The sequence below is a fragment of the Tachypleus tridentatus genome, chromosome 10 (assembly GCF_004210375.1).
Source record: "Tachypleus tridentatus isolate NWPU-2018 chromosome 10, ASM421037v1, whole genome shotgun sequence".
In the NCBI taxonomy this organism is placed as follows: Eukaryota; Metazoa; Arthropoda; class Merostomata; order Xiphosura; family Limulidae; genus Tachypleus; species Tachypleus tridentatus.
In genome coordinates this window covers 184,347,468-184,371,423 of record NC_134834.1, presented here as the reverse complement: position 1 = coordinate 184,371,423, position 23,956 = coordinate 184,347,468, and the positions used below count along the sequence as shown (strand labels likewise).

The following is a 23,956-nucleotide window of genomic DNA, read 5'->3' as shown; positions in this document are numbered from 1 at the left end:
TGCTAACTTGAATGCTATTTGATGTTTAATGTGAAATGTGATTTTCAATTTAGTGAGAAAATATGTGAAACAATATATTATGTTTTAGAACTTCGCAGCGGAGATGTAGAGGCATGAGCGATGGAAGAAAGAGAGAGTTTTAGGTCTAGGCTGCTTCAGAGGGTTAGGGTTTGTTCTGGATATTCAAACAAAACTGCACAATGTATATCTGCCCCAGCCGTCTCTAATTTCAAACTAAGACACAGAGGTAAGGAAACTAGTTAACAGCACCCACCGTCAACATTGAATGTGGAATTTTACCGTCACTTTTATACGTCCCCACCGTTCTAAAGCGTGAAGAGCGATTTTGCAGCAACGATACTCAAGCCAGAAATCCTTAAGTTTACAATTAAATGCAATACTCACTAGGCCACTGCTGACCCAGGGGTGACGAAATGTTTTATGATTGTTTTTCTATACTTATCTAGCGCGGCATGACCAAGTGGTTAAGGCACTCGGCTTGTAATTCGCGGGTTCGACTCCCCGTCGCACCAAACGTGCTTGCCCTTTCAGCAGTGGGAGCGTTATAATATTACGGTCAATCCCATTATTCGTTGGTAAAAGAGCAGCCCAAGAGTTGGCGGTGGGTGGTCATGACTAAGCTGCCTTCCCTCTAGTCTTACACTGCTAAATTAGAGACGGCTAGCGCAGGTATCCCTCGACTAGCTTTCCGCGAATTCAAAACAAATCAAACCAATTTTGCAAAAATAAACAAAAAAACTTACTCTCTCGGTTTCCCCTTTCCATATTTCAATAAGTTAAATATTTTGTAAATTTATTAAAAAAAAAAGAACACAGCTCAGGTTTGATTTTTGAAAATAAACTACGAACTTGTTTAAGTTATGACTTTATTATGAACGATATTTTTTGTTTTTCCTTCACTGGCAATGATAAACAGGACCTTATGGAGAATATTTAATACACATATGGTATCTGTTATGACAAACAGGATAAGCATAGCTCTATCCCCTCATTCATGTCATCCCCCCTCAAATATTAAAATTTCAGACGTGAATATGTACTTAATGTTATGTTCAATTTGTTTCAATGTAAATGTAGTATATTTTTATTTATGTGATACCATATTCACATTATGACATTAATGTATAAAAATGTACCACGATAATATACCACGCAGGTGTACCCCTATGTTTATTTAATAGACTAGGGCTACTGTTTGCTTCTTCATGTGCAACATACTAATTATGCATTCTTTTTGTGTGTGTGACGTTAAGTATATCATGTATTAGGCAATGCATAATTAAAAATCTATAACTCAATAGACCTGTCTATTTTAACAGTAATAAGAAAAAATAAAATGTCCAGGTTCAACCCACCTCATACAAGCGCTCTATCAGTTACGTTGACTGGACTTCAGTCTTATTGTACACGATAAATATTATGTTTTAAGCATTCAACTTTTATGTAGTCGATTTGATGGCAGACGGCATAATTATATTTTATAGGCTAGGCCTACTGTTTACTTTTTCACACATGACATCCTAATTTTACATTCATATCTTTTGTGTGTGAGGTTAAATATATGATATATTAATAGATGCATAGTTAATAATTATAACTAAATAAGCCTATAATGCTATATTCTAAATCACGTGTAAACTCAAACTTACCAAAAAATCTCAAATCTGTTTATTCGCATGATGCACATATTACGGTTTCAGCTAACAGACGATACATACGAATTTCAACGAAAAATTGTTGTTTCGCGCGCCTCCACTCGAGGCAAGTGTGACTTGTCCAGTAAACAAACAGAGATTCTGGGTTACCGTAAAATGATGTGTGCTTCAGTTCCATTGTTGTTAATTGCTATTTCAATAAAAAAATAATGGCTTAGCCGCATTTATTTCATAATAAATGTTTGGTATATTTTAACTAATTGTATGGCAATAAAACATAGTGGTAATTTATATTTTATTTTCAATGACAACAAAAATATTTCAATATTAAATAATTAATACGACGGTGGCTTTCTTAGTCCCTATGACAACTGAACAAAACAAACTACTTGTATAAATTAGGATTAAACATTACCGTACTGAATAATTTAGTCTATTAAAATTCCAATCTAACTAGAAGCATAAATTGTCGTAAAATAAAACTCAGCCTTATAATGATTTGAATGCATTAATTCATTACTTTGGAACCCCCATCTGTTATCGACATAATATATCACAGATTCGGTCATCTTAAGAGATTTGGGTTAGCTCTAAATCCATCTGCTAAGCTAACAAAAAACACTCTTCATAATAAAAATTCACATAATAAATAAATAATATCATAATATTCTTAAAGCGCACTTATTAGTTAATAACTATCAAGATAATTATCTCGAGCAACTAGATTGTTTGTAGCTATAACGGGACTACTTTTCTTTTGGTAAATTTCTTCATACGCTGGTAAAAATAATTACCGAAAAAACGAGACGTAAAAGTAAAACTGAAAAATAAATCATTTATTGTTGTTTTTCAGTTAATTATTGTCAGTGAACTCTCGACATTTTTCGTTTCAGGAAAAAAATTATGGTAAAGGGACTGAATCCTAATATCTATAAGAAAATGGAACAAAATCCTAACAAAGGAAATACGAATATACTAACTGCTGTTAGAATACGTTAATTCATCACTAGTACTCTTGCATTGTTAGCTTAGCTCATAGATTCAGAACTGGTCCATATCTTGTGAGATATTGTGGAGTTTACTGCCTAAAATATAGATAACACTAAAATATTTTGGCTACTTTTAAATCCACGTGTCAAACTAACAATGCGAAAATACTCCTCATGATAAAAATATATTTATTGAATAAGTAAGTAACAATAAAATGAATGTATTATAAATATATTTATTTAACGTTTTAAGCAATATTGTTAAAACATAATTCACTTTCTTAATTATTTGATTATTACGTGTTAACGGATTTTAATTAAATATATATTTAAGTAACTCCTATTTTAAAATAAAAAGAAAACAAACTGACATAATGACAGATCTTCAAGTGTTATTTTATCCTTTTTTGTTTCACACTATGCACAAATGTTGATTGAAAATCCTTGTATCATTCCGAGATTCTTATATTTTATATGAAATTTAGTATCAAATTACCAAAGCGAAGTGTGATTAAACTGTTAAAACTGTAATTCAACGGATTTTATTGCATGATGATCACATAAACGCGGAAACAATGTTTGTTTGTTTGAATTTCGCGCAAAGCTACTCAAGGGCTATCTGCGCTAGCCCTCCCTAATTTAGCAGTGTAAGACTAGAGGGAAGGCAGCTAGTCATAACCACCAACTGCCAACTCTTGGGCTACTCTTTTACCAACGAATAGTGGGATTGACCGTCACATTATAATGCACCCTGGCTGAAATGGCTGGCATGTTTGGTGTAAAGGGAATTCGAACCCGCGATCCTCGGATTACGAGTTGAGTGCCTTAATCACCTGGCCATGCCGTGCCGCGGAAACAGTGACTTCTATTTTTTTAGTAAAAAAATTTGTATGATCCAAGACCCACGGATTCACATGGAAGTATTTATATGGTTAAAAAAGTGAATATAGGTTTACTTCTGTCGCACGAGGTAAACCTTGATGTTTCTTTTTTAAATCATAAGTACTTAAGCAAAAAATAGCTTACAATTGAAGTAATTTCTTTCAGTCAGAACGGCCTGATCAGGTGGTTAAGCTACTCATTTCGTAATCTTCGGGTCGTGGGTTCGAATCCCCGTACAACCAAACATGCCAGCTATTTCAACCGTGGGAGCGTTATAGTGTGACGTTCAATCCCACTATTCTTTAATAAAAGAGTATTTCAAGAGTTGGCGGTAGATGGTGATGACTAGCTGCCTTTATTCAAGTGTTATACTGTTAAATTAGGGACCGCTAGCGCAGAGAACCTTCGTGTAGCTTTGAGCAAAATTCAAACCTTTTGGTCCGAAATTTAATTAATGTAACCATCAGTAATGCGTCCAATTTTTTCTCTTTTTTGTGATCTGATATCAGTGATCTTATAAATCAACACGTATACAAATGATTCTGTAAAGGCAAAACGTACTTTATACAAAGAAATCAGAAAACTATTAAAGACAATGTTAGATAACGAGTAAAGTACTGTAAGATTAATTTTAAAAAATACGTTTTTTAAATAATATAACTTTAGAAAGGACCTTTTTATTAGTAATAGTAAGTCACGGGATCAACTTATTTAATTTTATAAAATATTTAGTATGTTATGGTTAAAAGTTATTTACTTTCCAATACAACAAAATTGTGACTCATAATATTACCGCATATCTCAGCCGAGATTTCAAATTGGTTGAAATGTAATAATATATGGAGAAATTTGAAGATAAAAAAATAAACTTGATATTATAGGTTAAAATGCATTTATTATTCATTAACTGTCAGTGATGGAACAACCACATTTTTTATCTAAAATGAAATTACTGTTTTTTTTGGCAGAATTTTCACACGTTGGTAAAAAGAAATATTGAAAAAAACCGTAAATTTGCGAAACAAATGCATTATTGTTAAATTAATTGTTATAAATAAACTCTGCAATATTTTCATTTGAAATTTAAAATGTCGCGGTAAAAGTATAGGATTCTTCTGTGAACCAAAAACGTATACAAAATCCTAACAAAAGCTATTTCATCAATACAGCAGACGAAAAGGATTTCAGTGTAGCGCCACAGTGGCTCAGCGGTAAGTCTGTAGGCTTACGCCATTAAAAGGCCGGCCTTCAACGGCTGTGGTGACACATTATGTAGTTTTGTGCTTACCTAAACTAAACCTTGTGTGTTTTTATACATTAAACTAGATTAGTTCTTCTCATCTTAATTTTTATTGTGTCTTAACCCTGACACTTTTTCATCGTGTAAGTATTAAAATTCCTAATTTTTCGTGTGAATACTATTTAAAAATTATGCCGCAAATACCCCAAAATTCACGCACTCTAAAAAATGTTTCCTATATTTTAATTATATTATATTTGTTGCCATGTGCTGTCGGTAACATCTTTATAAAGTTTTCGTAACAAAGATGTGAAAATGCATTCAACTTTTTTAATTTGTCTCTTATACGTGTTATGTGTATTAACCAAACATTTTTGTTTACAATATATTAATTTGGTATTTTTGGGTTATGGGGTTTTTATTCATTTCTGACAAGACTTCTTGAAACCACATAGTTTTTAACATGATTAATTCAGCATCACTTGCCATTTATGAGAGATGAAATTGTAATTGGGGCAGGATTAAGGGGGGTTGGGAAATGGTGCAATTTCCTCGGCCTAGAAGATCGAATGTGCCCCTCCAAGAACACAAATAAAAAGTGAATGTTTCATTGCAAAACATGTATTTATAACTGTGTCACTGTAATACAGTTGTTTCATATAAAACTACTATTTTGAAATTTTTCATTAATATGTTTTTACATCTTTTCTTTTATAAATATTTTCTTCCTCTTTTAACAACAAAAAATCCTTGTTATCACGTCACATTCATGATTTATATATTTTCAATAATCACATAGTAAGTTCTAATCTTACCAGTTTATTCTTCTGTTTATGTAAAATATTCCTATTCCAGAGAAACTAATCGATTAATCTGTTTGCCATTTTTGTGTCGCACCAAACATGCTCGCCCTTTCAGCCGTGGGGCGTTATATGTGACGATCAATCCCACTATTCGTTGGTAAAAGAGTAGCCCAAGAGTTGGCGGTGGGTGGTGATGACTAGCTGCCTTCCCTCTAGTCTTACACTGCTAAATTAGGGACGGCTAGCGCAGATAACCCTCGAGTAGCTTTGTGCGAATTTCAAAACAAAGAAGCCATTCTTGTTTTTTTGATAACCCGGTAGGGTAATGAATTTCCCGCTAGTTACAGTGATGTATCCAAAACAGCCAGAGGGGAATGGGTGGGTTCCAAACAAGATGGCCAATAAGGCTGACTTCAGAGCATCCAAATGCTAATGGTACGCGATCAAGTAGCTATTTGAAATGGCATATTACAAGGAGTGTTACAAAGAATTGGGGGGAAAATCCATCTTCTTTTTTAAAAAAATTATTCAAATAATTTTAATATAATAAGAAAAGGTTATTTTTATGTTTTATGTTAACTGTAATATCAGAACCCTTATTATTGTTGTTGTTTTGGGGAATAGATGAAGGTTTACATTTGGCCCACCTCATGGCAGCACATGGATATCTCTTTCCAATTGAAGATCACATTTTGACTATCAAAGCCGACGGTACCTACTATAGGTTTCAGGTAAGTTAAACCTGTGAGTATTATATAATGGTTGTATATTTAGCCTAGGTGTTTTAGTACAGCAGTCAGTGGTGAGAAACATTTCTCATCGCCCCGTGTTATATTTTTCGGAGGCCCGGCATGACCAGGTGAATAAGGCACTCGACTCGTAATCTGTAGGTCTCGAGTTCGAATCATCCATCCCACCAAAGATATTAGGGTCAATCCCACTATTCGTTGGTGAAAGAGTAGCCCAAGAGTTGACGGTGGATGGGGATGACTAGCTGCCTTCCCTCTAGCCTTACACTGTTAAAGTAGGGACGGCTAGCACAGATAGCCCTCAAGTAGTTTTGCGCGAAATTCAAAACAAAGCAACCTATTTTTGGAGAAGTACTGGTGGTCACATCTATTACGGACATTACAAACACTGAAAAAAAAAAACATCTTATCTTTCACTTTAAAAGCTTTAGACTGTTTGTTTCTTATCACGTTATTTGACAAATATCGATTCCCAGAAGATATTAGTGACGCATTTTCTTGGTTCAACTTCTTACTTAAGAAAAAAAAAAGTTTCTGTAGTATGCAAGATATTCTGAAGAATCAAACGATTTTTTATGTTATTATATAAAATTATAAAAATGTGTGGAACAAACTCTATTTACGTTAAGATTTTATTTCTCACAGATTTTTCTAGACTATCGTAACTTCTAAATAGTTTAACTTATCTTTTCGTTATCGTTGCACATAAAAGCCACACGACACATAATTCCACTGCAGTTCCTAGAGGAACAAACATTGAACTTGGATCATAATGCGACTGACGTTGCATAACCAAAGTTATGACCTTTACATTTTTTCTAGAAAACATTGAATGGTTGTCTATAAAATGACAAGAAATCTCAACTGTGTAACTTATAAAATCTCTTACATGAAGTATAATCCATTGGGACTGTAGTTTTATACTAAAATTTTCCCCGTTGGCTCAGTGACGAGTCTGAAAGCTTATAATGCTAATAAAACTCAGGTTTTGATACCTTCTGTGAACTGGGCATAGGTAATTTATGGTGTAGGCTTCCGCCTAAAAATAACAAAAATGTACATCGTGTAATCTCAGCAAAATCCATGTGATACTTTATCTAGTAAACAATATTACCTGGTTAAAATACGAAAAGAAAAAAAAAACAAACTTGAAAATACATCTAACTTACGACACGCTATCCTTATATAACTCAATGAATACATTCTTCACGTAAGATTTAAAGTATTACGCAGTGCTAAAGTTAACAAGATTATTATATCTTAAAAGTTACAGTTCAAATGTCTAAAGTTCTTCACTTAATTTTTATAAAGAAACCAATTCCACAAAGTGTCAAGAGTTCTGAATATGATATGTGATGATTTATAAGTTGTTGTTTTTGAATTAAGCACAAAGCTACACAATGGGCTATCTGTGCTCTGCCCACCACGCGTATCGAAACCCGGTTTTTAGCGTTGTAAGTCCACAGACATACCGCTGAGCCACTGGGAGGGCTTATTTATAAGAACTTAGATACATGACAATATCAGAAATGTATTTTTAGTTCTGAAACTTTCTGAACACAGAAAATGTAAATAGTCTAGTTCTACGTTTAAAAAGATAACACATATTGTTACCGTAACTATCTTTATGAGATACTTTAACCATGATGTTACTTAAGTCAGATAACATTTTACGTGCAGACAGTTTGTTCTCAAAACTTTCTTTACAGCTAGAGATATTTCATTGCTTCATGTATTATTTTACCATTTTCAACTTTTCTGCTAAAATTATCGATCAACATATAATCATAAAGTGTTTTAATAACATACAGATTTTGTTACGTTACAGAAGTTCAATCAAGAAGAAAGAAAACGCGTGTATATACTACTAACTGAGTTAGATTATGTAATTTTATTTTTAGCTTGTTTAAACGAAATGCAGTCTAGTGTGGTATTTATGGCGGACGTAGCTTTCAGTTATATTGTGTCACTAGTTTCAGTGTTTGACACAATAGCATGAGAGTCACTCATAAAATGAGACTTGTCATCCAACAGCCAATTTCGAAAACCAAGTTTTATACTCGGGTCTATCTGAAAATGGAAACTAAGCAGTAATCTCTTTAAACAAGTACAAAAATACATAGAATATTTAATTTTTTTCACAAAACGGATGCTAACACAAAAATTGTATCTACGTTGTGAGAGGTTCTGTAATGTCCTTTCTTGGCTACAAGTAATCCAAACATACATCTGAGATGTAGGAGTTATTTGCAGTGCCTTTTCTTGGCTACCAGTAATCCAAACATACATCTGAGATGTAGGAGTTATTTGCAGTGCCTTTTCTTGGCTACCAGTAATCCAAACACACATCTGAGATGTAGGAGTTATTTGCAGTGCCTTTTCTTGGCTACCAGTAATCCAAACACACATCTGAGATGTAGGAGTTATTTGCAGTGCCTTTTCTTGGCTACCAGTAATCCAAACACACATCTGAGATGTAGGAGTTATTTGCAGTGCCCTTTCTTGGCTACAAGTAATCCAAACATACATCTGAGATGTAGGAAGTGTTTGTAGTATCTTTCATTCAGTACAAGTAGTCCAACTTAATATGCAATGTGGAAGGTTTTTTAATGTCCTGAGAGGTAGATGGTGTTTTCAGAAGTGATGTACATTCATCAGAATTTGAAAGAGACCTGGCACGTCTACAACGTAAATTCGCGACATTGTTCGAGATTTAGCAAGTGGAACTGAAATGTTCTCATATATTAAAATTATGTTTATGCTTTATTAAGTTAATCGTTTTCCGTTAAGTCCAGACATTTCATAAAAATATGTATTATTTTCAATGTTTTAACACTAAATTTATCAACTCGGTGGAAGTTGACAGGATAAAAACCCATGGTATATCACTTTGCATCGCGTGTTTGTTAATTTACCAAAATGTTCATATCTGCCACTAATTGTATGAAATATTTAAATTCATTCAAAAACATAGTGAACACTTGAAACTCGCAAATGGAGAACCTAAGTCTTCGGTCATCTTCGCCAATATATATACATTTCCGAGTAAAAAGATTTGTCAAGTGGCCAAAGTAGTGATTCTGATTCACACACTATTTACTGAGGCTGTATAAATCACATATCAAGAAACTGGATAAAATACATCCAAGAAGCAGTTTTACAGCTGACCCAGCATAGCGTAATTATATTAGATTTTCAAGTGGACAAGTTATATCAGATGTTTCTCCAAAGTGAACTAGTCATTTCCGCAAAAAACTTTCCTTGTTCTTAAAAGTAAGGGTCAACATGGTTTGTTATATTATTATCAGTAAACCAATGTTTTAAAATTCAGTCATTTTGGAAGATCCAACAACAAAATTAGTTCAAACTTTTGAAATGGTGCGAGTTCTTGAAAGATGAAAATAAAAGTAGTCAAGAACTAGTATCAGCAATAATTTTGAAACGTTTCGTGCATTTTATCGTCTTTTAACGTAAATTAACTGTAGAAACAAACTATAAATTTAACGGATGTTCTCCAGATGTTTGTCTTCTCCATGACAGTCATAAGTACGAACTACAGTGCTGTCTTCTTATTTCATTGCTTCTTTTTGTTTTCATGATTTCTACTTTTTACGTACTTCAATTAACAATAATTCGGACATCTTTAGTTGATGGAGTAATGCCTTTCTATTTCAGTGTACTCTAACGTGTAAGTAATGTTTTCAAGTCTCGACCACCAGTTTTAAAGGTTTATGCTGCTGATCTGAGACCAAACATGCAGAAGTGAATTCTTTAAACAGAGGTCATGTTTAAACCCACTAAACACACATATATAGCTTTGTTTGATGTATTGGATATTTCAAAGCTAATATTCACTCACTGAATGCTATTTCAAAAATATATATATATATAGTTCTCAAATAAATTTCAAATAGCTTTTCATGCGTATTTGTTGTACAAAGAGATTGTCTTGAGTAGTTTGTAAAGTTTGTTTTTCATAGTGTCTTGAGTAGTTTGTAAAGTTTGTTTTTCATAGTGTCTTGAGTAGTTTGTAAAGTTTGTTTTTCATAGTGTCTTGAGTAGTTTGTAAAGTTTGTTTTTCATAGTGTCTTGAGTAGTTTGTAAAGTTTGTTTTTCATAGTGTCTTGAGTAGTTTGTAAGTTTGTTGTAGTTTGTAAAGTTTGTTTTCATAGTGTCTTGAGTAGTTTGTAAAGTTTGTTTTTCATAGTGTCTTGAGTAGTTTGTAAAGTTTGTTTTTCATAGTGTCTTGAGTAGTTTGTAAAGTTTGTTTTTCATGGTGTCTTGAGTAGTTTGTAAAGTTTGTTTTTCATGGTGTCTTGAGTAGTTTGTAAAGTTTGTTTTTCATAGTGTCTTGAGTAGTTTGTAAAGTTTGTTTTTCATAGTGTCTTGAGTAGTTTGTAAAGTTTGTTTTCATGGTGTCCTGAGTAGTTTGTAAAGTTTGTTTCTCATTGTGTCCTGAGTAGTTTGTAAAGTTTGTTTTCATGGTGTCCTGAGTAGTTTGTAAGTTTGTTTTCATTGTGTCCTGAGTAGTTTGTAAAGTTTGTTTTCATGGTGTCCTGAGTAGTTTGTAAAGCCTGTTTTCATAGTGTCCTGAGTAGTTTGAAAAGCCTTGTTTTCATAGTGTCCTGAGTAGTTTGTAAAGTTTGTTTTCATAGTGTCCTGAGTAGTTTGCAAAGCCTTTTTTCATAGTGTCCTGAGTAGTTTGTAAAGTTTGTTTTCATAGTGTCCTGAGTAGTTTGTAAAGTTTGTTTTCATAGTGTCCTGAGTAGTTTGTAAAGTTTGTTTTCATAGTGTCCTTGAGTAGTTTGTAAAGTTTGTTTTCATGGTGTGATGAGTAGTTTGTAAAGTTTGTTTTTCATGGTGTCTTGAGTAGTTTGTAAAGTTTGTTTTTCATAGTGTCTTGAGTAGTTTGTAAAGTTTGTTTTTCATAGTGTCTTGAGTAGTTTGTAAAGTTTGTTTTTCATGGTGTCTTGAGTAGTTTGTAAAGTTTGTTTTTCATGGTGTCTTGAGTAGTTTGTAAAGTTTGTTTTTCATAGTGTCTTGAGTAGTTTGTAAAGTTTGTTTTCATGGTGTCTTGAGTAGTTTGTAAAGTTTGTTTTTCATAGTGTCTTGAGTAGTTTGCAAAGTTTGTTTTTCATAGTGTCTTGAGTAGTTTGCAAAGTTTGTTTTTCATAGTGTCTTGAGTAGTTTGTAAAGTTTGTTTTTCATAGTGTCTTGAGTAGTTTGTAAAGTTTGTTTTTCATGGTGTCTTGAGTAGTTTGTAAAGTTTGTTTTCATGGTGTCTTGAGTAGTTTGTAAAGTTTGTTTTCATAGTGTCTTGAGTAGTTTGTAAAGTTTGTTTTCATAGTGTCCTGAGTAGTTTGTAAAGTTTGTTTTCATGGTGTGTTGAGTAGTTTGTAAAGTTTGTTTTCATGGTGTCCTGAGTAGTTTGTAAAGTTTGTTTCTCATAGTGTCCTGAGTAGTTTGTAAAGTTTGTTTTCATGGTGTCCTGAGTAGTTTGTAAAGTTTGTTCTTCATAGTGTCCTTGAGTAGTTTGCAAGTTTGTTTTCATAGTGTCCTGAGTAGTTTGCAAAGTTTGTTTTTCATAGTGTCCTGAGTAGTTTGTAAAGTTTGTTTTCACAGTGTCCTGAGTAGTTTGTAAAGTTTGTTTTCCATAGTGTCCTGAGTAGTTTGTAAAGTTTGTTTTCATGGTGTCCTGAGTAGTTTGTAAAGTTTGTTTTCATAGTGTCTTGAGTAGTTTGTAAAGTTTGTTTTTCATAGTGTCTTGAGTAGTTTGTAAAGTTTGTTTTTCATAGTGTCTTGAGTAGTTTGTAAAGTTTGTTTTTCATAGTGTCTTGAGTAGTTTGTAAAGTTTGTTTTTCATAATGTCTTGAGTAGTTTGTAAAGTTTGTTTTTCGTAGTGTCTTGAGTAGTTTGTAAAGTTTGTTTTTCATGGTGTCTTGAGTAGTTTGTAAAGTTTGTTTTTCATAGTGTCTTGAGTAGTTTGTAAAGTTTGTTTTTTATCGTGTATTAAATAGTTTGTAAAATTTATTTTTCATGGAACCTTGAGTAGTTTGTTTTTCATTGTGTCTTTAGTAGTTTGTATAGTTTGTATTTCATGTTGTCTTAAGTAATTTGTAAAGTTTGGTTTTCATGGCTGTTACAAAACTTTTAAACGACGTTACATAATAGAATATCTTGAATGAATATTTAGAACCAACACAGAAACAATACAGAATAAGTGTTATTTTGACCAATAATTATTTCTTACCACTTTTCACAAGAAAATAAAATTATCCAATTAATTTGTTAACGATTCCCATAGATTTCTTTGCGAGAAGATGAAATTGGTTTGTGAATAAGTTTTTATTCAATTTGCTGCTTTCAGACACCATATTTTTGGCCCTCTAACTGCTGGGAACCGGAAAATACGGACTATGGTATGTATAACATATGTTCATGTGAAATGGAAAAAAATGACAATTCTCTGTACTCATTTGTGAGTCTATTTCTGTTTGTTAAGTGAGTTTCAAATCGAGATTAATTTGCTTCTATGATAATTTTTGCAGACTTCTTTAATATTATTTTTCATCTTTTTTTTTTTGATTTTCGGTCTTCAATATCTACTTTCTGCAAAACCTTTAAAGAGTTAACACGTTATTTTTCTGTAATTATTTTTTATAACTGATTTAGTCTATTACACGCAAGTTCAGCCACGTGACAAAGAAACTATTTAACGTACAAACAATTTAGTTTAAGTAACATTAATTCAACATGTTAAAGTTTCTGTTCCGGCATGGCCAGGTGGTTAGGATGCTCGACCTAGAATGTAAGAGTTGCGGATTCGAATCCCCGTCTCACCAAACATGCTCGCCCTTTCAGCCTTGGGGCATTATAATAGGACAATCAACCCCACTATCCATTGATAAAAGAGTAGCCCAACAGTTGGCGGTGAGTGGTAACGACTAGCTGCCTTCCCTCTACTATTACACTCCTAAATTAGGGATGGCTAGCGTAGATAGCCCTCGTGTAGCTTTGCACGAAATTCAAAAGAAACAAGTAACGTTTTTATAATATTACAAGTAGTCGATCAACATATAATCATAGTTTTTTTTTATATAATATATATTACTGTGTGAGTAAATAACACAAACGTTAAACACTCGATTTAGCTTAATTAAAATAAAATAGAATATTCGAGTTTAATATGACTATACTACAGACTTATAGGCGGTCTTACCTATTGAACAAACCAGACAATTGCTTGGGGCCCCTCACATGAAAGGGCCCCCAGTGCTATGTCTATTAATCTACTTCTGAGTTTTCTTATCATTATGGAGCCCTATTTACTGAATTCCTCCAGGGGCTTCGGAATGACTAAGGATGGCTTCCGTATAGACTAGCATTTAAACATTTTTTTACGCTTTTGAAATAAAGTTGTTTTAAAGAAAATAAACGAATAACCTTTACCCCATCCACGTTTCTTCCTTTTTGTCAGCTGTGTATTTATGTAAACGCACCATGCAGAACAAAACCCGGCTAGAACTGGCAGACTACGAGGCGGAAAACCTGGCGAGGCTTCAGAAAATGTTCTCTCGGAAATGGGAATTTATCTTCATGCAGGCTGAGGCACGAACCAAGTGAGTTTCATTTTATATAAAATCTTAGGACTCTTTACGGTTGAAATATGTATAATATTTTGTCTGACTGGAAAACTTGAGTTCTGTTTATAAAACACGTAGGACCTTAAGATTCTATAACATATAATAAAACTTGTAAAATTATCATTGAACATTTTATATTATTTCTCTAACATGTGCAGTTAAGTGAAACCTAATTTTCTGTATATATATATTAGTGAAATTAAATAATTACATCCAAATGAAACCAAATAAATAAACAAAATTATGAGGAAGGACTGCGTCAAAAACAGCAAATCCAAACCTCTGATTAATTATAGTATGATCATAACTGTTTAAACCATGAACAAAACACATTAAAAATAAATAAAATATGCAGCGTATTTTATTTGTGGCTTTCAAATTTATGGTTATATATGCACGTTTGTGTGTATATAGAGTTATAAAAATGTCCATTGACAGGCAAGAAATTCAGAAATGGAGAAATATAGAAAACTAATTGTCAGTCGTATGGAAATAGGTTGTTGGGGTTCTACCCATTGATAATGTCACCGAGGTCATTCAAGGTCATTTAGAAATTTAATTATGCTTTTGAACTTATTTAGTTTTTTGTCTATAGTCATAATTAGCTATACTGACAAACTAATTTCATAACGTGTTTATAACATAATTAATTATGTTAGCAAATCAATTTTGTAATGTATTTCTTATCATGATTAATTATGCTGACAAACTAATTCTTATTATGTTTATTTTCGTGATTAATTATGCTGTGAAACTAATTTCATATTATATTTATTTTCATAATTAGCTATGCCGACAAACTAATTTCATAATGTATTTGTTATCACAATTAGCTATGCTGACAAACTAATTTAATATTTTATTTATTATCGTAATAAACTATGCGTTTAGGCTAATTTTATGTTATACATTACATACGTATGTTATGTAAAGAACTAGGATTTCAGGCTAATTTCATACTAAACGCATCATTGTAATAAACTATTCTCCCAAGTTCATTTTAATATTGTATTTATTACGGTAAAGAACTACGCTTTCAGGCTAATTTCAAAAATCAGGTTTTATCATAAACTTAGAAGCTACTCTGTGAGCAATTTTCCAGATAAGAAAATTTTGAAACTAAAATAACTAGAAATAGATATATAAATAATATATAATTCAAAATTAACCACAAACTATATTTCGTTCAACCACTTTTACACGAGAAAAGTGGCACTCGAAAGCACTTTTAGTTACTATACTGTAACAATATATAGAATTTTGAAAATCTGCGCAGTGGAATAAAATCTTTATAAACCCTTAAATTATCTAATGAAATACCATCGTTAGAAAGACACGAGTTATTTCTAAATGAATTACTAGCATATTTGAAACTGATAATACTAAGATATTAATAAAGTAGTGTACTTTTTGTTTTAAAAATCATAAAGACCTGCTTTAATCTTAATAACATTTGTTCAGAAAATGTTTAGTACGTTTTACACCCTGATTGTTAAGTACACATGAAGGCTTATAACGCTTAAATTCGAAGCTTGATTCCTGTGGTATTGACATAACTCATATAGTCTAGTGTGCATTATTGAAATAACTATTTATTTTAACATTTCAAAATCTTCGTTTGGGAGCAAAGCCACACTTGGCTATCTACTCTGTCTACTGCGAAGGAATCAAACCTCGAATTTTAGAGCTGTAAGATCGTAACGTTACCGCTGTCTAACGTGCAGTTAACACCAAAACAAAACAATTATTTCACTCGTTGTGGTCAAAGAAACTTTGTTTCTTTAGGGTTGACAAGAAAAGAGACAAATTGGAAAGAAAAGTGTTGGATAGCCAGGAAAGAGCTTTTTGGGACGTGCATAGACCAGTAGTAAGTTATTGTTTTCTTTTTGAAAGTCACTACATTTTGTGAGCGTGTGTATCCATCCAAAACATTGAAGATTACTTTCTAATCTTATTTTAATTGCGAGTCAAGCCTAGGCAACTAAAATATATCAAGGATGGTTTTCTAATCTCATTTTAATTACAAGTCAACCTTAAGCAACTGAGACTTGTTCTGAGAGGAGAAGAGAAAAAATATTCATTATTTTCTGGATTAAAGATTTATTTTACTACCTTTTACCTTTTTCTGTAAACAAATCTTTCTCTGTTTATTTGGTGTTACAAATCATGTATCTGTATTTTTTGTCGTTTTCATCATGCTTCACCTTTTAAAATAGTTGTCAGTTTGGCCGATTTGGTTTTGGTTTGTTTCGAATTTCGCGCAAAGCTACGCGAGGGCTATCTGCGCTAGCCGTCCCTAATTTAGCAGTGTGAGACTAGAGGGAAGGCAGCTAGTCATCATCACTCACCGCCAAATCTTGGGCTACTCTTTTACCAACAAATAATAGGATTGACCGTCACATTATAATGCCCTCACGGCTGAAAGGGCAAGCACGTTTGGTGTGATGGGCATTCGAACCCGCGACTCACAGATTACGAGTCGAGTGCTTTAACCACCTGGCCATGCCGGGCCGGTGGCCGATTTGGAAGGCGGTTTCATAGCTAGGTGGTTAAGGCACCCGACTCGTAATTTGAGAGTCGCGGGTTTGAATTCCCGTCACACCAAACATACTCGCTCTTTCAGCCAACTATTCGTTAGTAAAAGAGTAGTCCAAGAGTTTGCGGTGGGTGATGATGACTGACTTCCTTCCCTCTAGTCTCACACTGCAAAATTATGGACGGCTAGCGCAAATAGCTCTCGTAGCTTTGCGCAAAATTCAAAAGAAACAAACATATGGGAAGGTGGTTTCTCTTGCGTTTTGCTGTAATTTGTTTCTTTAGGAATCCCGAAGTAACTATTTTGTTTGTACAAATAATATAATGCAAATATACAGAATAATTTATAATTATTCTTTGATTCGAATGTAGCCGGCCATTATCCTCAAACCATGTTTATAATAAGTAATAACCATAAGAGTAAAAAAAAAACTGTCTAAAAGAATTAGTGAAATACTTACACACAACTTCTAGTATTGGAAAATTGGCGTTTCGCTGCAACATGAATATTAATGATCTCTTAATGATGTTGATAATTAAAGCAGTTCATTATCGTGAAACGTTTTTTAGCCACTTCTGTTCTCAGAAACTAGGGTGCCTTTCTTCATTTAAATTGATTTCGAGTAGCATATTGCAAAAATGTAAAAAAAAAATCACTTTAATCAAACTAACTAATTTTTAACACCTCTCTTTGCTGTATTTAATTATAATAAAAGAGAGAGATAGATGTAGTATTTTAACACTTAGTCTAGAGAACTTTTCCATTGCCAAAATCCTCGTGTTGTGGTTGTGTTTTTTATTGCGATTTCTTAGATAATTGAAATCAATTATTCAAGTATCGTTTTTACGAAGATAGCGTGTCTTATTTTTTTCCTGTGGTTAAAAAACTGTTTGTATTCTGTATTTGTGGCAAACCTATTAAGTTTACCAGCCTGTTTCCCCGGTTTTTAAATTATTTAAGAGAAGGAAGACAGTTTATTTGACACCAACTATCCACGTTAATGACTGATTGAAACTTTTTATAACACGCTCGAAGATATAATTTTGAGGAGGACATGTTGTGGGATTGCATGGATTTGGGCTTGACTCGTCAGTTCGAAAATCTTGTACTCCATAACAGAACTAACCCGTTTCCGATTTTAAAAAATAAAAAGCTGTTTTTAACAAGAGTAAATATGCAAGGGTTAAATAACAACCACTCTTTTCGGTATCGAATCTGAAACGTAACTGTTAGTTTAGCCACCCAGTGGCACAGTGATATGTCTACGGACTTACACCAACAAAATCCGGGTTTCGATACCCGTGGTGGGCAGAACACAGATAGCCCATTGTGTAGCTTTGTGCTGATTTCTAAACAAACAAACAAAACTGTTAGTTTGAGTGAGATAAGTAATTAGGTAAAAGTGTTCTACGTCAGAACACGAGTAAAGCCGGGGAAGGGGTCAGTTGTCTGTCTGGATATATTTACAGTCGTATTTGTATGTTTATGCAATGTTCTGGAGAAACAACTGGTGGAAGATAAACATTGTTCTTTTCAACTTGAACGGCACCTTATTCACGTGTAGGTTAAAACGTCTGGCATAAAAACAAGAAAGTTAGAGCTCGTATTTTTTCTCCATTATTTGGAAATACTGTCCTAAAGAAAGTTAGCTAGCCAAACAGCAACTATCGCCGCATGAGTTTTGCCTGTCTTGAACCAAATAATGGGGCTGACTGTTACTCTTATAGCGCATCCACAGCTGAAAATGTTAAGAGTGTTTGGGAGCGTCACGGCGCGAACATTAGTCATTTTGATCCATAACCAGGTACGATGGCCCTGAGCATTGCTAAGTGTTTCGAAATTATTCGTCATATAGAGCTTAAATTAATTCAGTTATAACCAGTGTTTAAATAAAATGTACTACGTGGTTAGGTTTTTCTAAATACAAAAGATATGCGTGTTTACATAACTGAAGTAAAACATTAAGCCTTCGACGTATTAGTTTTTTGTTTTTTTCAGTTATATTTATAGTAAGCTTAATATGAAGACTAGAATTAAAGCTTTTTCACCTTCATTTCTTTATTACTTGGAGTGGAAAAATGTTTTAATAAAACTATCTTACACATTTAGCTAAATATTCGATTAATTGACAACAAATAGTAGATTGAAGCCAGCCAAACAGTGTTATCACATTCTAAACCTACTTTTGTTTAAAACCTTTATTTAAAAAAAGACGCATTATGAAATTTATAATACAAAACCTTCTAATGAATGTTTGATCCATCTCCTATAATTTTATTAAATTTGTCGTTTCTAATAACAGTTATTCTTGACGTTTAATTCAGAAAAGCTGTTCTCTGTATTAAGTGATTTAACATTTGACAAAATTTAATATTTAACTGATTCACTGTTTAATTGATTTAAAGTTTAACTGGTTTAATGGACTTAATGCTTAGCTGATTCACTGTTTAATGGATTTAAAGTTTAACTGGTTTAATGGACTTAATGCTTAGGTGATTCACTGTTTAATGGATTTAAAGTTTAACTGGTTTAATGGACTTAATGCTTAGGTGATTCACTGTTTAATGGATTTAAAGTTTAACTGGTTTAATGGACTTAATGCTTAGCTGATTCACTGTTTAATGGATTTAAAGTTTAACAGAACATTTTGAAATAAAATGCTACTTTTCCCTTCATTCAGCCAGGTTGTGTTAATACAACAGAAATTGATATAAAAAAGGCATGCAGAATGAACAAGCCGTTCAAAAGTGCAAAGGTAGGAATTATGTATTTAAACTATTGAGTAAACGGATATATTTGTGTGTGTGTGTGTATCTGGATTTTAATGACATTCAGTTGTTATTAAAGGTCTACGGTTATTTTAAACAAATTCTGGTTTTGTTTTTAAAAAACAACGAATTGTGGTTTAGTTTGTTAAAAAAACAATAAATTCTTGTTTTATTTGTTAAAAAAAGCAGCATCGGTAATATTTCTGTCATAAAATTGTTTGTTTCCATTAATCAAACCCAAACTTAGAACCAGACATTCTGATCCCCTATTCTACAGCACTAAATAATAGAAAACTCTATTAAATGTAACTTTTTTCTGCAAAATCAATAATCAATATCATCATATATCTTACAAGAGATTTTTATTGCCAGACAGAGTTCACTTCAAATGACGTTTTTTTTTTCTTTTTAAGAAAAAATAATAAAAGACCTTCACATTTTACTTTTAAAATAAACTAACAATGTGAGCTCTAGAAAGGGTTCGTGTACCTTTTTAGTTCGTTTCACGAAGAATTAGAAAAATTCAATATTTTTGTTGAAACTGTAGTCAAGAAACGTTTCGGTGAATATCAATACGCTTCACTGCAGCGGTATGTTGCAAGTTTCCAAAGTTTACGTTTCAGGACTTTGGTCTATTCCTCAACAGCGTTGGAGGGAAAATGCACAGTTTACAAAGTATGACAGTATTTGGAAGGTCTGATAAAACAGCATATAATCCTAGATGTACATACGCAGGTATCCCGAAAGTGTTCTGTTTCAAGGAAAATAACACCAAAATTAAGAGAAACGAATATTTTCATTTCTTGCTTTTCAAGTTCATAGGTAATGCTGTATTGTAGCCTACAGAATACATAATTCTTCTCGTGATTCATGGCATGCGCACGTTTTACTGACGTCCCGAAATTACAAATTGCAACGTTAAACTTCCTGTATGAGATGTCATTTTAGTGCCTACTGACTAAGTGTGTGGCGATACAGCGATAATGTACGATTATATCGATACATCGTCCGATACGATATGATTTATATATATACTCACGAAATCTGACAAGCCTTCAGTAAAGATTACGAAATGATAGAAAAAACCTATAACACGAACGCCTTCGAAAGGTGAACATTTCTTCTTCAGGATAAACTGTTTGCCCTTGAAGAAGAAAGATCCGCCTTTCGAAAGTCCTCGAGTTATAGGGGTTTATCTTTTACATCACGACTTGAATTTATGTATTTCTGACATCATGAGTAAACATTGTAAGTCTTTTATACAGAAAAAAAATGTAATAAAGATGCCCGGCATGGCCAGGTGGTTGAAACACTCGACTCGTATTCCGCAGATTGCTGGTTCAATCCCTGTCACACCAAACATGCTCGCCCTTTCAGCCTTGGGGGGTATAATGTGACTGTCAATCCTACTATTAGTTGGTAAAAAAGTAGCCCAAGAGTTGGCTGTGGGTGGTGATGACTAGCTGCCTTCTCTCTAGTTTAACACTGCTAAATTAGGGACGGCTAGCGTAGATAGCCCTTGTGTAGTTTTGCTCGAAATTCAAAACAAACCAAACCTAATAAAGTATTTTTTCTAAGGGTTAATGTGAGCACTACATATTGTCTTAATTTCTTTTATTAAAAACATTACATGTAAAGTAACGCAACAAATTAACAATAACAAAATAGATAGAAATGCATTAACGTAACGCAACAAATTAACAATAACAAAATAGATAGAAATACATTAACGTAACGCAACAAATTAACAATAACAAAATAGATAGAAATACATTAACGTGACGCAACAAATTAACAATAACAAAATAGATAGAAATACATTAACGTGACGCAACAAATTAACGATAACAAGATAGATAGAAATACATTAACGTAACGCAACAAATTAACAATAACAAAATAGATAGAAATACATTAACGTAACGCAACAAATTAACAATAACAAAATAGATAGAAATACATTAACGTAACGCAACAAATTAACAATAACAAAATAGATAGAAATACATTAACGTAACGCAACAAATTAACAATAACAAAACAGATAGAAATACATTAACGCAACGCAACAAGTTAACAATAACAAAATAGATAGAAATACATTAACGTAACGCAACAAATTAACAATAACAAAATAGATAGAAATACATTAACCTTTTTTTATTGTGTTTCTCCTGCCAACTGCCATTTAGTTCATCAAACCTGAAATTTTGAAAGAGCACTGCAAAGTGTTAAGTACTCAAAAGCCCCCCCTAGTGGCACAGCGGTATGTCTGCGGACTTATACCTCTAAAAACCGGGTTTCAATACCCGTGTTGGGTAGAACACAGATAGTCCTTTGTGTAGCTTTGTGCTTAACACCATACAACAACAAATACTTAAAAAAGACAATGTTAGTAATATAGATAATGCATTACAAACAAGACTGTTAAACGTTGAAACAAACCGTGGGTAAAACTTCTGTATGTAAATACTTATCGTATCGCGCATCAATATCCAGATACTTATCGTTTCTACTACTACGATGAGATACGCACCCATACTACTGACTGACTAACAGACAATACACTAGTGTATAGTGGTGCGAGTGGTTAAAACAGGCGGCCTTCGGCTCTCTTTCGTCGTAGAGAAGATGTTACTACTTTTATATTGCTTAGCAAAAAGGGTCACTACAAAATAAACCAGAGTTAAAAAACACAGAAATTCTAACGCTTTCAAGCATTTGAATGTTCTTCTAGGTGAGAAGAAAAGGGTCCGAAGAAGAGCAATGAACTGTTCGAAAGTGCTCTGCTCGAGGTTCTGAGTCTTTTAAGTTCAAGTTTATAATAATTTCGTTATAGAACATTTTCCAGATTAATTGCTTTGATATTTTAATTGGAGCTTTCAGTTACAAATTTAAATACGACAGATTTTATTTGTTGTGTTTTATAAGCGTAAAAATTATTGTTTTTAATTACGACTTTTTAATCGTTCAGCTATGCCTAATTTTAAGCTCAAAGGGTCTTTTCGCAAGTTATTTTAACATTTGCATTTTCGTTTGATTGAGTGAAATAACAAACCCCCGAGTGGCACAGCGACACGTCTGCGGGCTTATAATGCTAAAATCCGGGTTTCGATAGCCGTGGTGGGCAGACCACATATAGCCTATCGTGTACCCTTGTGCTTCATTACAAACAAAGTGTGAAATACGGTTTCTTATTTATTTTATTCGTCACGCCATAAAATGCTTCACCAAAATGTAATATATTAAATAATTACATTGGAGATTCGACTACATTTTGTTGTTTGTAACTGTTTCTCCTCAGATGTAATTGTGAATCTTTTTTTTTTAAGTGCTAAGTTTGAAGAGAAGTAACTTGTGTTATGAAAAACTCTTAGTTATCTGTAAAACTCAGCTATCTGTCATGCCTCGAACTGATTGGCTGAATGTTTCAAGTAAATACATTTATCCCCAGTGGTTAGATTTGTAGCTTTGTAGTTTACTTCTATTATTAAGTTGTATTACACAGCGGTATCTTTCTCTCAACAAAGTTTTCTTATTGGTCATCCAGAAATAATAAAAATTAATCCATAGAATATGTTAATCAGTTAATATCATTTGGGGGGGGCTGTAAGTTCAAACGTTCAGAAAATGGCAATATGAAAGTATTTTGAACAAGTTATGTTATTTATCAATAATAATAATTAATGTGTTTAAAAAAACTAGAAAACAACCAATCATCTCAGGTTGTGTCTTCTTAAGGTTTAAACACTTCATAGTTTATTCATAATCTGAGGCGAAACATATACAAATTTTAAAAAGTTATTTCTCGTGATTTATTGTTGAGCTTCAAATACAAATGTTCGAATTTAGAAGAGGGTTTGAAGAACATAAAATATTTTTCCTGAACAAATTAAAAGTTTGTTTTGTTTTGAATTTCGCGCAAAGCTACTCGAGGGCGATCTGCACTATCCGTCCCTAATTTAGCAGTGTAAGACTAGAGGGAAGGCAGCTAGTCATCACCAACTCTTGAACTACTCTTTTACCAACGAATAGTAGGATTGACCGTCACATTATAACGCTCCTACGGCTGAAATGGCGAGCATGTTTGATGTGACGAGGATTTGAACTTGCGGCCCTCAAATTATGAGTCGAGCACCATAACCAACTAACCATGGTGGGCCTGTATTAACTATATTATTGAGGTTACAGAAGACTGTTTGTTTGTTTTGAATTTCGCACAAAGCAACACGAGGGCGCTCTGCACTATCCGTCCCTAATTTAGCAGTGTAAGAGTAGAGGGAAGGCAGCTACTTATCGTCACCCACCGCCAACTCTTAGGCTACTCTTTTACCAACGAATAATGAGATTAACCGTCACATTATAACGCCCCCACGTTGAAAGGGCAAGCATATATGGTGTGACGGGGATTCGAACCCGCGACCCTCGGATTACGAATCAAGCGCATTTATAAACGTTTTGAACATGGTTTGTCGTTAAAATGTTTGGAAAGTGTATTTTGTTGTTATTAAGCACGTAAGATAATTTCTATGAATAAAGATAGTATCAAATTATATATTTACTGTGGCTAAAATTAAAAAAAAGACTATTAATTATAGTTATGTTATGTTTTAATATTAAAAATAAAGGTAATCTATTCAAAAATAATAAATGATGTTTTTCGAAAAAAT

General features: G+C 33.0%; 1 protein-coding gene across 4 annotated transcripts in view; it reads left to right on the top strand.

Moving 5' to 3' along the window:
• The window catches only part of LOC143231100 (regulator of G-protein signaling 7-like), a 144,832-nt gene that overhangs the window by 84,087 nt on the left and 36,789 nt on the right, over positions 1-23,956 (top strand). For all 4 annotated transcript variants that reach the window (XM_076465663.1, XM_076465665.1, XM_076465664.1 and 1 more), the window contains 5 exons: positions 6,215-6,321; positions 12,707-12,758; positions 13,817-13,958; positions 15,768-15,849; positions 19,199-19,273. In XM_076465663.1, the coding sequence (XP_076321778.1) occupies positions 6,215-6,321; positions 12,707-12,758; positions 13,817-13,958; positions 15,768-15,849; positions 19,199-19,273 (458 nt within the window). The remainder of the gene's footprint in view (positions 1-6,214; positions 6,322-12,706; positions 12,759-13,816; positions 13,959-15,767; positions 15,850-19,198; positions 19,274-23,956) is intronic.